The 12,064-nt window shown below is 56.8% G+C and overlaps 1 protein-coding gene across 10 annotated transcripts in view; it reads right to left on the reverse strand.

Annotated features, from left to right (window-relative positions):
- Positions 1 to 228: 228 nt before the first annotated feature.
- ANK1 (ankyrin 1) overlaps positions 229 to 12,064 on the reverse strand; it is a 68,269-nt gene continuing 56,433 nt past the window's right edge. For 6 of the 10 annotated variants that reach the window (XM_074559335.1, XM_074559337.1, XM_074559333.1 and 3 more), the window contains 8 exons: positions 11,300 to 11,431; positions 10,356 to 10,502; positions 8,278 to 8,833; positions 6,408 to 6,666; positions 4,514 to 4,597; positions 3,839 to 4,006; positions 3,457 to 3,582; positions 229 to 2,357 (listed from right to left, as the gene is read on the reverse strand). In XM_074559335.1, the coding sequence (XP_074415436.1) occupies positions 3,484 to 3,582; positions 3,839 to 4,006; positions 4,514 to 4,597; positions 6,408 to 6,666; positions 8,278 to 8,833; positions 10,356 to 10,502; positions 11,300 to 11,431 (1,445 nt within the window). In that variant the 3' untranslated portion in view covers positions 229 to 2,357; positions 3,457 to 3,483. The other 4 variants (XM_074559334.1, XM_074559340.1, XM_074559338.1 and 1 more) reach the window with 4 other exon arrangements.

Consider the following 12,064-nt stretch of genomic DNA (forward strand, 5'->3'; position numbering starts at 1 on the left):
GCGGTCTCAACAGCGCCGCAGCCCCGGGCCAGCCCCGCAGGGGTAACACGGACACTTCCCCAATCACCCACCCCGGGAGAGGCTCTTGCAGCCCCTCGGGGGCTCCTGCTCCCTTCAGCTGCCCCAGGAACGGCAGAAACGCGGCCGCCCCCGCCCTCCCGGCAAGAGGAACCCAGCCCCGGGCTCTCCATCATCCCCACCTTTGGAAAAGCAGACACGAGACACAGCTTGTGTTGATTTCTTTATTAATTCATATTCTGATAGCTGGTGTACAGGGAAATGATCTATACATCAGGGGGCCTAAGACAGGGAGATCCAAAAGGCTTGTTTCCATACCAATTAAAAAAAGAAAATAAAAGTAATCTTTAAAACTTCTAAAAAGCTTCTAGTGTGCAGACTGCAGCATTCTCTAGGCTCAATGTCGGGTGCAGCCTCCCCCTACCAGCCCTACAAGCAATCTGAGCGCGAAGCAATGTCACTGCAGGTGCCTGGCACGGTTCAGCACAGCACATTCCCTACGGCATACACAAGGCCAAAGCACTGGACCCACACACAACTCTAGGGTGATGCTACGGAGTCAGCTGTTGCAGTGGGCCTAGGGAGGTTACTGTACGCAGCGAGGGTGATGGATGGAGGCTCTGTGCCCGTATGGCTCAGCTTTGGGGCGGGGAGGGGACTGCTTTGCTCTCCGAGGCTGAGCTGGGTCGGTGGCTGGGCTGCAGCGAGGCTTTCGGGGCAGCCAGGGGTTCTCCCAGCAGATTGCACCCACTGAAAGGCAGGGCTGCCCTGCCGAGGCCACCAGCACGCAGCCTGGAGCTGGAGGGGCGCTTGTTCTGCACCTGCCCACAGAGAACAGACTCGGGCTCTGCAAAGCAGTGGCCACCTCCAGGAGAAAGAGCAGGGGGTCCCCACATCACTGTGCTACAAAGGGCCAGGTCCCCACATCAGCTGGGTAAAGGACAGGGGCAGGGACCTGGGAGCAAGTGCCACTACCTTCTCCCTGCTCTCCTGGGCTCAAGTATTACAGCAGGGTCAGCGTCCTGCCCAGCTCTGAGCTGCCTGGGCAGCTCTGCCCAGCACGGCTCTCCTGCTGCTAGAGCAGGAGATCCCACCAGGGCTCAGGCAGATTCCACCTGGAGGAAACGCAGCCACCGGGGCAGCAGCAGCTCCCGTGGCTCTGGGTTTGGTCCCGGGACAGTCGGATCCAGGGCTGTTCACCCCCCTTGCAGGCAGGCCAGGCTCCCTGCAAAGCCCTTGCCTGGGGTGCGTATTGCACAGCTGCTGGCTATTGCTAGCTCCTGGCTCATCTCCTGAGCAGATATTGTGCTGAGTAGAGCTAGGCACAACCCCACGTCGTGGCACGAGCACCTCCTGCTCTCTCTCTCTCTCTGCACATCCTCCCTCGGGCCCCGAGCACCTCAGCGCAGCTGGAGCCAACACAAACTGCTGGCACTGCACCTCTAATCCCCCTCTTCAGGCCAGGAAAGGGGCCAGGCTCAGGCAGAGGGGCACAGGACAGGGGCAGGCTGCTGCCCTCTCGCTCCCACAGCCTTCCTGCTCAAATATTTCCCAAAGGCTTTGCCCACCCTGCAGCCTGAAGAGGTATATGAGAGCAGAGCTGTCAGTGCTTTGTACATACTGCTAGAGTGTCCCTAGGGGTTTGCATAGTATTTATTGGTTCATATACACAAGGCTGATTGCTGTACAGTTTTACACTTTCGACAGAAGCGACGAGCTCAGTGCGCTCTGCCCTGCTGGGAGGCTCTGCACGTGCTGGGGAGAGGAAGGGCAGCCCTGCAGCAGCCCCTCTGTCCCTGCAGCCTCCCCTGGCACCTCCGGCCACTGCTGCCCTCCCCAGAACCCAACACTCACAGGGAGGGATGAGAAGCAAGTCCAGCAGAGGCAGCACAGGCATTTGCAGGGGGGCCAAGCACCTCTCCTTCCACGCTGAGCTGGGCCATGCTGTGCCAGCTTTCCGCCTGCAGCTGGAGCTGGAGCTGGAGCTCACACCTGGGGATGCATCCACGCACAGAGGTGCAATCTCCTTCCTTCTTTTCTTCTGCTCCAGCTCTTGCCTCCCCAGGGAGCTGAGAGCAGGCCCCTGGTGTGTGGTGCTGTCTCTGGGGCAAGGATGGAGGCCCCTCATCTGTTTGAAGAACTGTAGCTCATGCGTCTTGCAGTCAGTCAGTCATGCGGATAGGAGGGTAAGTATATCTCATACAGGAATCATGCCATTAGCCTATAGAAACATGTACAGCCAGCCCTGCTCCCCTCCACTCTCTGCTCTCCTCTCCTCTCTCCTCAGGGATGTGTCAGAACGTGGGTGAAGTTCAGTGGTTTGGTGTTGAGGTGTGATCCTGGGGAGAGAGACACAGAAATGGGGTTACCAGGGATCCATGGTGGCACATCCAGGGTTAATGGTGGATGGGGAGCCCCTTCTGTACACTGTGCTTGTCCCACATGCACCCAAGACAAGATCTGGGGGGTGCCAGACAGTGACAGAGCAGCACTAAGTGGCAGGCCTGGAGCTGGGAGCAATGACATGGGTGGCACGGATGATGCTGCCCCATCTGCACAGAGAAAAATGATAGGAAAATGGTGCAGCTAGGCTCAAATGTGCTGTGCCAAGCACCCTGCCCTCAACCTGGCCTGGTCCCACTCTGCAGGGGGATCAGGGAATGCACAAGCTCATTCTGAGCTCAGTGAGGATCAATGGAAGAAACACCCCAGGTCAAAGGAGGGTGCCCTCTTGTCAGCCACTACAAGTGCCACATTCCTGCAGCACCTGCCGAGGCCTGCCCCCATCCTGCCCTCAGCAGAATCAATGCTTTCCTCTGCATGGCTGGCAGAGGCAGCAGCTGCCTGTCCCACTGCAGTGCTGTGAGCAGAAGGAGCAGCCCCAGCCCCACAAAACCCACCCTGCATCTCACCCACAGCTCTGCCAGGGCTCAGCTGCACCCCTTGGGAAGGGGCACACCAAAGGGCACAACGAGGGCTGCTCTCATCTGCCACAAGGCTGCACACTCAGTGCTCATGCATGAAGGGGGAAGTTCTGCTCACACCCCATGCAAATGCAATGTAGTCCCTGGACAAAGACCATCCCTCAAGTCCCTGTAGTGACTTGGACAAAGACCATCCCTGTGTCTGTAGCCCAGGAATAACAACTCTGTGATCCATCTCAGTGTGCTGCCACTGCAGGAGCAGCCCTTGGCACCGTGGCTGCATTGGGGTGCAATGCACACAGCTGGCTGCAGCATCACTGCAGACCAGGGCACCCGGTGCCCACAGCGCCAGGGCACACTGCTGCCCACCCTCAGTGCTTTTCTGCGGCACAGCAAACCCTCAGTGCCCCCAAGAGCTGGGCACTGCCCCACCACCATTCCCCCAGGAGAATGTGCACGACCAGCGGCTCAGTGCAGGCAGGCAGGACAGAAGGAAGAGCAAAGGCAGGGTTACCTCAAAAAAGAGGCCATTTGAGGGGGGTCACTGCTTCCCCCTTTTCAGGCTGGCTCGTTTCACTATCTGAGCCCCCATCCTGCCCCCAGAGACCTCTGGCTTCGGGACACGCACTCGCACCTCCTCCTGAGGGAGCCGAAGGGGCAGGGAGCAGGACATCACCCAGACAGACAGACAGACAGACAGACACAGAGAAAAGGACAGGAAAGGAAAGGCAGAGTCAGTTGGCAGGCAGAAAACACCGAGCAAGAAGATTGGCACAGTGGGCATGATTTACTTTAGAAATCTTAGAGGGGAAACAGGAGAGGAAGCAGGAAGGACAGAGGGTGACATTGACCCTGCAGAGCCCTGCAGAAACCCAGGGCTGTGAGCCACGCCGTACCTTGGCGCCCAGACCATCCCGGTGCAGGATGGAGTATTTCATGAAGTGATCCTCGTCAGCCTCCAGGTCCGGGTGCTCCTGCAGGGAGCCCTCCAGGATCAGCTCCTCCTGCTCCTGCCTGTCACCCATGTCACCAGGGCCCAGCTGGCGCACCACCTTCCGGATAATCTGTGGGGACCCGCACGGAGCTGGGTGTCACAGCCAGCCCCGGGGCACCAGCAGCCCCTGCTCACCCTGCCCGCGGTGTGAGAGAGCTGGAGAAATGCCGCGAGTGTAACCCAAGACAGCGGCACAGCAATCAATGCCCTACATGGGCTGCAGGGTGCAGGGAGAAGGGAAAGGCTGCAGGGGAGAAGGGAAAGGCTGGAGGGGAGAAGGGAAAGGTGCAGGGGAGAAGGGAAAGGTGCAGGGCTGGAGGGGAGAAGGGAAAGGCTGCAGGGTGTGGAAGGGAGAAGGGAAAGGGTGGAAGGGAGAAGGGAAAGGCTGGAAGGGAGAAGGGAAAGGCTACAGGGGAGAAAGGAAAGGCTGCAGGGTGAAGGGGAGAAGGGAAAAGCTGGAAGGGAGAAGGGAAAGGCTACAGGGGAGAAAGGAAAGGCTGCAGGGTGAAGGGGAGAAGGGAAAGGCATACCCATACCCATACCCTTACCCATACCCATACCCTGATCACTCACTCACCTTCTTGGTGATGATATTGCCTTGATCGTCCGTGAACTGCTCCTCAGTCACCTGCTCTCCAGGCAGATGAAGGGCTTCATTCCCCTGCGGGAACAGGAACGGGGAGATCAGGGCTTGTGAGGGCGGTGACGGGAGTGGTTTACCTGGCAGGACAGCACACCTGACATGCACCCCATCCATCCCTGCTTTCCTCTGCATCTGCCCGGGGCTGCTCTCTCCGCTCCCGTTACCTTCAGCAGGACCCTCCGGCGGACCACCCTGGCGGAGAGAGCCTCCTCATCATCCGCCAGCCCCTGGCTCTCGCCGAGCTCCTTGTCCAGCTCGCGGTGGGCGTGCTTGAGCAGGAAGCGCACCGAGCCGCGGACGATGTGCATCACGTTCTGGCAGCTGACCAGCAGGAAGGCCAGCAGCACCAGAGCGATCAGCAGCTGGGCCAGGAAAGCCCACATGGTGCCCGGTACGGCGGTCAGAGCCCGGCCATGCCGCCTGCCCGAGGCTCCCGGTGGGCGGCGAGAAGGGAGCGGGCAGGGGGAGCGTCCTGGGCGGTCACATGTGGATGGGAGTGCCCGGACAGGGAGAGCAGGACTGATCTGTCCCTGTTCTCTGTCACCCGGCCAGGCACTGAGCAGGACAGAGCTGTCCCATAGCCAGGCGGAGAGCAGGACAGATCTGTCCCTCTGCTCTGTCACCCTGCCCAACATCCTGTCCCCAGTGGGCAGGACAGAGCTGTCCCTCTGTCACCCTGCCCAACAGCCTGTGCCATGGCCAGGGAGAGCAGGACAGATCTGTCCCTCTGTCAGCTTTTCCAACAGCCTGTCCCATGGCCAGGGAGAGCAGGACAGATCTGTGCCTCTTCTCTGTCCCCCTGACCCTATGGCAGTGAGCAGAACCGACCTGTCCCTCTGTCAGCTTCCACAACAGCCTGTCCCATGGCCAGGAGAGCAGGACAGATCTGTCCCTCTTTTCTGATAAGCTTGTCCAACAGCCTGTCCCATGGCCAGGAAGAAAGCACGACATATCTGTCCTTTTTCCCCGTCAGCTTTTCCAACAGCCTGTCCCCTTGACTATGGCAGTGAGCAGGACAGATCTGTCCCTCTGTCACCCTGCCCAAAGCTTGTCCCAAGCCAGGCAGTGAGCAGACAGATCTGTCCCTCTGTCAGCTTTTCCAACAGCCTGTCCCACAGCCAGTCAGAGAGCAGGAAAGATCTGTCCCTGTTCTCTGTCCCCCTGACTATGGCAGTGAGCAGAACAGACCTGTCCCTCTGCTCTGTCACCCAGCCTGTCCCATGGACAGGGAGAGCACAACAGATTTGTCCCTGTTCTCTGTCCCCCTGACCATGGTAGTGAGCAGGGCAGATCTGTCCCTTTCTCTGTCACCCTGCCCAACATCCTGTCCCCATGACTATGATGGGCAGTCCTCCATCACAGGATAAATGAAGCCCAGGGTGTTGGGGTGTCATTGGAATCACACCTGACTCAGGTGACCCAGAGCTGAGCAGCCACCTCCAAGTGTGGCCATGTGTGCCCTGGCTGGGGAAAGGTGCTCCCCCTCACCTTGTACCTGCTGGCTCTGTGTGCCCCTGGCATCCAGCCCACCACCCAGCCTGGCCCCGAGATTATTTCTGGCTCCAGCAGGCTGCTGGGCTGCCAGCCAGGGCAGATCCTCAGTAAGGAACGGCTCTGGGAGGGTGACTGGGTTATAAACGGAGAGCAAGAGCTCAGGTGTCAAGCCCAGCTGGCTATTCTGGGCTGAGAGGCACCCCAAAGGGCAGGAAGTATTCCAGGGGAGCTGGGGAGGTCTGCTGTCACCTGGTCTGCCTGACAGGGCTCCAGCAAGGGCTGTCCATGGGGTCACACCTTCCTGCAGGGCTGACTCCCCTGCTCCTGCTCTCACCTGCCCAAAGAAGCGGCTCTGGGGCTCCTCCTGCCAGCCGCCCGTGGGGTGCTGGGGCTGCCACTCGCTGTCCTCGGCAGAGCTGACCCTCAGCAGCTCCGTGGGTGCCACCAGGACCTGCCCTTGCTGCTGGCCCTGCGCCCCGGAGGCTGTGCTGTGCGTTGGGAGCAGCCTTCGGGTGACTCCCTCCTGCCAGGAGCCCGCTGTCAGGTCCTGTAGGCAGGAGATAAAGGAGCCTTCTGCATTCCAGTCCCTCAGCCTGGGCACCAGAGAGGGACAGGGACAGGGAGAGAGAGACAGAGAGAGAGAGGGGCAAGTCAGCTTTGCACGGAGTGCTGCACCGTGAGCAGCAGCCGAGCTCGGGCAGGCACCACCTGCATCACACCTGCACCCCACGGGCACACCAGCATCACACCTGCACCACACCTGCACCCCACAGGCACATCTGCACCCCACCTGTACCCCGCACCTGCACCCCACGGGCACTGCTGGGCACCCCAGAGGCACCACCTGCACCTGGCAGAAGCAGCACAAGGCACGCAGATGCACAAAAGGCACAGGCCACCTCCATGCCATGCTCCCTGCCCATCCCACGGCCTCAGAGCTTGGTGGCCTGTCGCAGACATCTTTTAATGAAAAATCCTCTCCTTTAGGATTTTTCCTCCTGAGAAGCTGGGAGGCCTCAGGGACAAAATGTAAACAATGGTTATCTGCTGCTGTGGAATGCAACAGGTGCATCAGCGATTGGTCTCATGAGGTTGTTTCTAATTAATGGCCAATCACAGTCAGCTGGCTCAGACAGAGAGCCGAGCCACAAACCTTTGTTATCATTCCTATTCTATTCTATTCTATTCTATTCTATTCTATTCTATTCTATTCTATTCTATTCTATTCTATTCTTAGCTAGCCTTCTGATGAAACTTTTTCTTCTATTCTTTTAGTATAGTTTTAGTGTAATATATATCATAAAATAATAAATCAGCCAGCTGAAACATGGAGTCAGATCCTCCTCTCTCACCTCATCTGTAAATCCCTGTGAACACAGTCACAGTGGCCAGGGGCTGAGGCAAGAGCATGCTGTGCTCTCGTGATCCAGTGTGGTCTAGCTCTAATTCTAATGTGGTCTAATGCTGTGGGGCATTTCTGGGTGCTGCCAAGGACTTCATGGGTCCAGTGCCACTGGGAATGTGATGTCACCCTAAATTTTTATGATTTTCTAAGCCTTCTGATGCTTACATTCTCATAACGAACTTTCTCACACACTTTCTGTAAATAACTCATTGTTTTGCATTCCTTTATGGAGGAGGAGGAATCTGATGGGCTGTTGATTTGTCCAGTGTCATTGGAGAGGTGGCACTGTCACCTTCCAATCCACTGTCACCTTTCGGTAAATATCTCACTGTTTTGCATTCTTTTATACAGGAAGAGAAATTTGATGGATTGTTGGTTTGTCCGGTGTCATTAGAGAGGTGGCACTGTCACCCTCCAACCCACTGCAACTTTTGGAAAACTACAAATGTTGGGAAATAAACTTCCCTTTTTCCTTCACCTTGAGAGCAGTGGTGTGTGTGCTCGTGTTCTTTCATGTCCTACAGTGACAATGTGGGAGGAGGCAGCCCAGGTTAGGGTCAGCTCTCCTAAGTACACCCTCCATGCAGGGCCTGGCTGACTGGGGCTCTCTTCCAGAGCATTTCCAGAGAGGAATGAGGCCCAGCCCTGGTTCTGTGCGCTGCAGATGCCTGGGCTGCAGAGCTGGAGAGCAGCAGGGAAGCAAGCAAAGCAGGGAGATCATTGCAGCTGGCCCAGCACAGGGCAGTAGCTGGCAAAGCAGTTTTGTGCTCCCCTGGCACGCTCACCCAGGCTGCAGTACCTGTCTGCACTCTTCTCCACTTCATGGCTAAAGGTGGGTGATGTCAAGATCCTGGTTTGCACCTTCTCCTGAACTGAAACAAAAGAGACTTCACTCTCCGGGTCCTGCTCCCCAGTCCCTGCTTGATGATGATCACCAGATGGCATCTTCCCCTCTGGCCTCTGCCCCTCCTCCTGCTCTAGGAGGTCAATCAGCCCATTCATGGCATCTGAGTCCACTGTGTCATCCTCAACCAGGTCCATGGAGCCCATGTGGTCTGGGCCATGAGCATCTGCCAGGAGCTGCCCTGGGAAGCGTCCTTCGCTCGTGGCATCCGAGTCCTCCGCCTTGCTGCACTCCAGAGAGGAGTCCTCAGCAGTCACCAGCGAGGGGGTGAGCCCCGAGGACCACACCTGCATGTCGGACATCTCCATCAGGGCATCCTGCTCAGTGGCAGCCATGGGGATAGCATCCATGATGGCCACCTCATTCCAGTACTGGTCGGCACGCAGCGGGGATGGCAGTGTGTAATGCAGGGAGGCAGGGGACAGCAGCTCGTCCTGCAGCGAAGCGTAACCTAAATGGGCAGACAGAGGCATCATCATGTCCAGCAGCCGCCCTCAGGCACGCACAAGCACAGTGGGGGCAAAAAGGGACACAGCTTTCGGGAGGGATGGCAGCCCCAAGGACAGCGATGGGCATGCCCCAGCCCCAGGGCCAGGCTGAGTGGGGCTGCGCTCACAGCAGAGCTCACAGGGTCCCTGCAGATGCTGCCATGCCTCCCTTCACATCCTGGGGCTGCTTTGGGCAGGTCCTGGGGCTGCCTCCTCCCCGTGAGGAGGGCTGGCCTGGTGTTCACACGGTTCTCCATCCGCACTGCAGGACACAGTGCCCTCTTTGCTACCCTGCTCCATCAGACCCCCTGGCCCCTGCCCACAGCCCTCATCCAGCACCAGCTGGCCATTAGCCTCGAGTAGGCATCGACTCTCAAAGCCAAACACTCCACACAGCACAGAGGAGCGGGTTGGAAGGACCATGAGCAGAGAAGGATGGCCCCAGAGCATGCCATGCATCCCCAAGGCCCTGCAGAAGGCAGCCAGGGCCTCACAACCCCGCTGGTGTCTGCAGGGCCACAAACCATTGCCATGTCTCATGCCCAGAGCCATGTGCACAGCTCTACACGAACCAAAACCAAGCCAGGCACTCCCACCCATGCAGGTGGCTCTGCTCAGCCTTTTCCAGCTTTGAGCCACTTTTTCACCCCTGGATTTCAGCAGAGAAGCTGTTCTGCTGCCCAGGGAGTGCCAGCCACAGCCAAGGCACAGGAAGGGCACCTCACCCATGGGCAGGGGCATGCAGAGCAGTGCCAGCAGGGCAAGGAGCTTGGCATTGTGCACAAGGAGGCCTGGGATGGCTGCCTGCAAGCGTGGCAGCTGTCAGAGGGGCAGTCCCTGGTGCCATGCAGTCGCTGGATGCGGCTCCCAGAGGGCTTAGCTGAGGTGGAGACAGTGGAGACAGGCAGTGGAGGATGAGAGAAGGAGAGGCCAGGATGAGCTCAGAGGAGAAAGATGAAAAGAAGTGACCCACAGGAGGAGTGCCCGCACCTGGCAGCGCTAGGTGGCATGTTTGAGAAAACAGAACAAGGGGAGAGACAGAGAGGGAGAGAGCCATGAGCCGGCGCTGCAGGGCCGCAGTGCAGGGCTGCAGCAGCACAAAGCCCTGCCCGTGTCTGCTGTGCTGGCTCCCCAGCAGCATCTGCCACAGCCCGCTCTGGCTGTGTCCCCACATCCAGGCCCCCTCTGCCTGGCACCCACCACCAGGGCTCAGTGAGCTCCACTGACCAGCCAGAGACACCTCTCACCTCTCATGTGGGATGAGGAGCACATCTCAACCCCAGCTGGGGAGTTCCTGAGAAAGCAGCATGGCAGAGCCAAGCTTTCTGCAGCACCCGCCCCACTGAAGAGGCCGCATCTGCCAGCAAAGTGCCCACTCACTCCTCAGTGGGTGCAACCTGCTCAGGCAAGACCCCAGCCCCAATCTCTGCACAGACTGTGCCCCCAGGGCCCTCCTGCGTTCCCCTGGCAGAAGATGGGGCTCACCATTCATCTGGGACGGGGAGAGGGAGTAGTCCCTGTCCGAGTAGCGCCAGCTCCCCTTGAGGCTGCGGCTCTGCCGGCCCGAGCCCTCCAGCATGTTGACGATCTCGCTGCGGTCGATGTTCCTCAGCGCCGTGTACAGGTTCTCAACTGCAGGGGGAAAGGTGGTTGTCACTTGGGGAGCATGAAAAATGCTTGTGTTTTATGATTGGCTTTTTGCAAATATTAAAATGAATATTGTATGTGTTGTGTTGGAAAGTGTTGCTGTGTTAATTCTCTTAAGCGCTGTGTTAAATATAGTTTTAGGTTGTAAAAATTGGTATAATAGAAACAATGCTATGTAGGATACTTTTTTAAAAGAAAGGACTTGCAGTGAGATAGCAGCCACAGGATACCTGAATTTTTCAGAGAAAAAGAATTTATTGCTCTCTTATCAGAAGAAAGGAACTTCTTCCCGCCTCAAAGGTGCTGTTAGGATTCAGAGGAAGAAGTTGAGGATGACCAGACAGAATCCTGTGTTTGAATGGAATTTATGCATCATGTATGAGGTGCATAAATATGCAACAGGATGTTGTTTTTAAGGGTTAATCCTCTGTTAACGTGGGTCCTTTTTCGGGCTAATTTTGCCCAGAAAAAGGCACCCAAACGTCCATAACTCTCTGTTTCTATTGTCTCATATTGTCCTAATTCAAATTGTCCAAATTATTATTACTCTAATTATATTCCTATTTTTATAACCATTTCATTACCATTAAACTTTTAAAATTTTAAAAACAAGCCATTGGCGTTTTTCACAGGGAGGCACAGCCATGGCCCAGACACCCTCCAGGTGGGCAGGGAAGGCAGGTATGCATGGACCACCACTGCAAAGGCAGCCAGGGCTCCTTGGAGATGCACACAGTGCCCTGCCACCCCTGTGCCTGTGGAAGGGCACCACAGCTACTCACTCTTGACGTTCTTGCCCTCACGGCTGGCCCAGAGGTTGAGTAAGGCGATGCTCTGCTCCAGGAGGGAGTTGGGGTTCTCCACACGTATCCTGTTGATGTCGTCCACGCCGAACTGCAGCTCACGCGCCAGCTCTGGGGAAAACACTGGTCAGTATCACACCTTATAACCCATCACCAGGCTGGGGATGCTGTGAATGGCTCAGCCAGTGAGGAAGCAGTGCAGAGACCTCTGTTCCATACAGCTGAACACAGCAGAACATTCAGGAGCTGGGATGGGGCACGGGTTGAAGCCCCCTTGCTGTGACTAGCACAGGAGGGTCTCATGCTAAAAACTGTGGGCTCGTTGGATGTGTGGCTGCAATAAAGAGCTGTACAACTCATGACAAAGCCCTAGCCTGGTAGCCATGCATGAGAATATGTGCAGAACCACAGGAAGGTTCATTTCAGTGCCCTGGGATGCTCACAGCTGGGGTGCCCTGTCACAGACATCTTTTATGAAAAATCCTTTCCTTAGGATTTTTCCTCCTGAGAAGCTGACAGGCCTCAGGAACAAAATGTAAACATTGATTATCTGCTGCTGTGGAATGCAACAGGTGCATCTGTGATTGGTCTCATGTTGGATGTTTTTAATTAATGGCCAATCACAGCCCAGCCGGCTCAGACAGAGAATCCAAACCACAAACCTTTGTTATCATTCTTTTCTATTCTTAGCTTAGCTAGCCTTCTGATGAAACCTTTTCTTCTATTCTTTTAGTATAGTTTTAA

This window comes from Zonotrichia albicollis, chromosome 26 (genome assembly GCF_047830755.1).
Source record: "Zonotrichia albicollis isolate bZonAlb1 chromosome 26, bZonAlb1.hap1, whole genome shotgun sequence".
Classification (NCBI taxonomy): domain Eukaryota; kingdom Metazoa; phylum Chordata; class Aves; order Passeriformes; family Passerellidae; genus Zonotrichia; species Zonotrichia albicollis.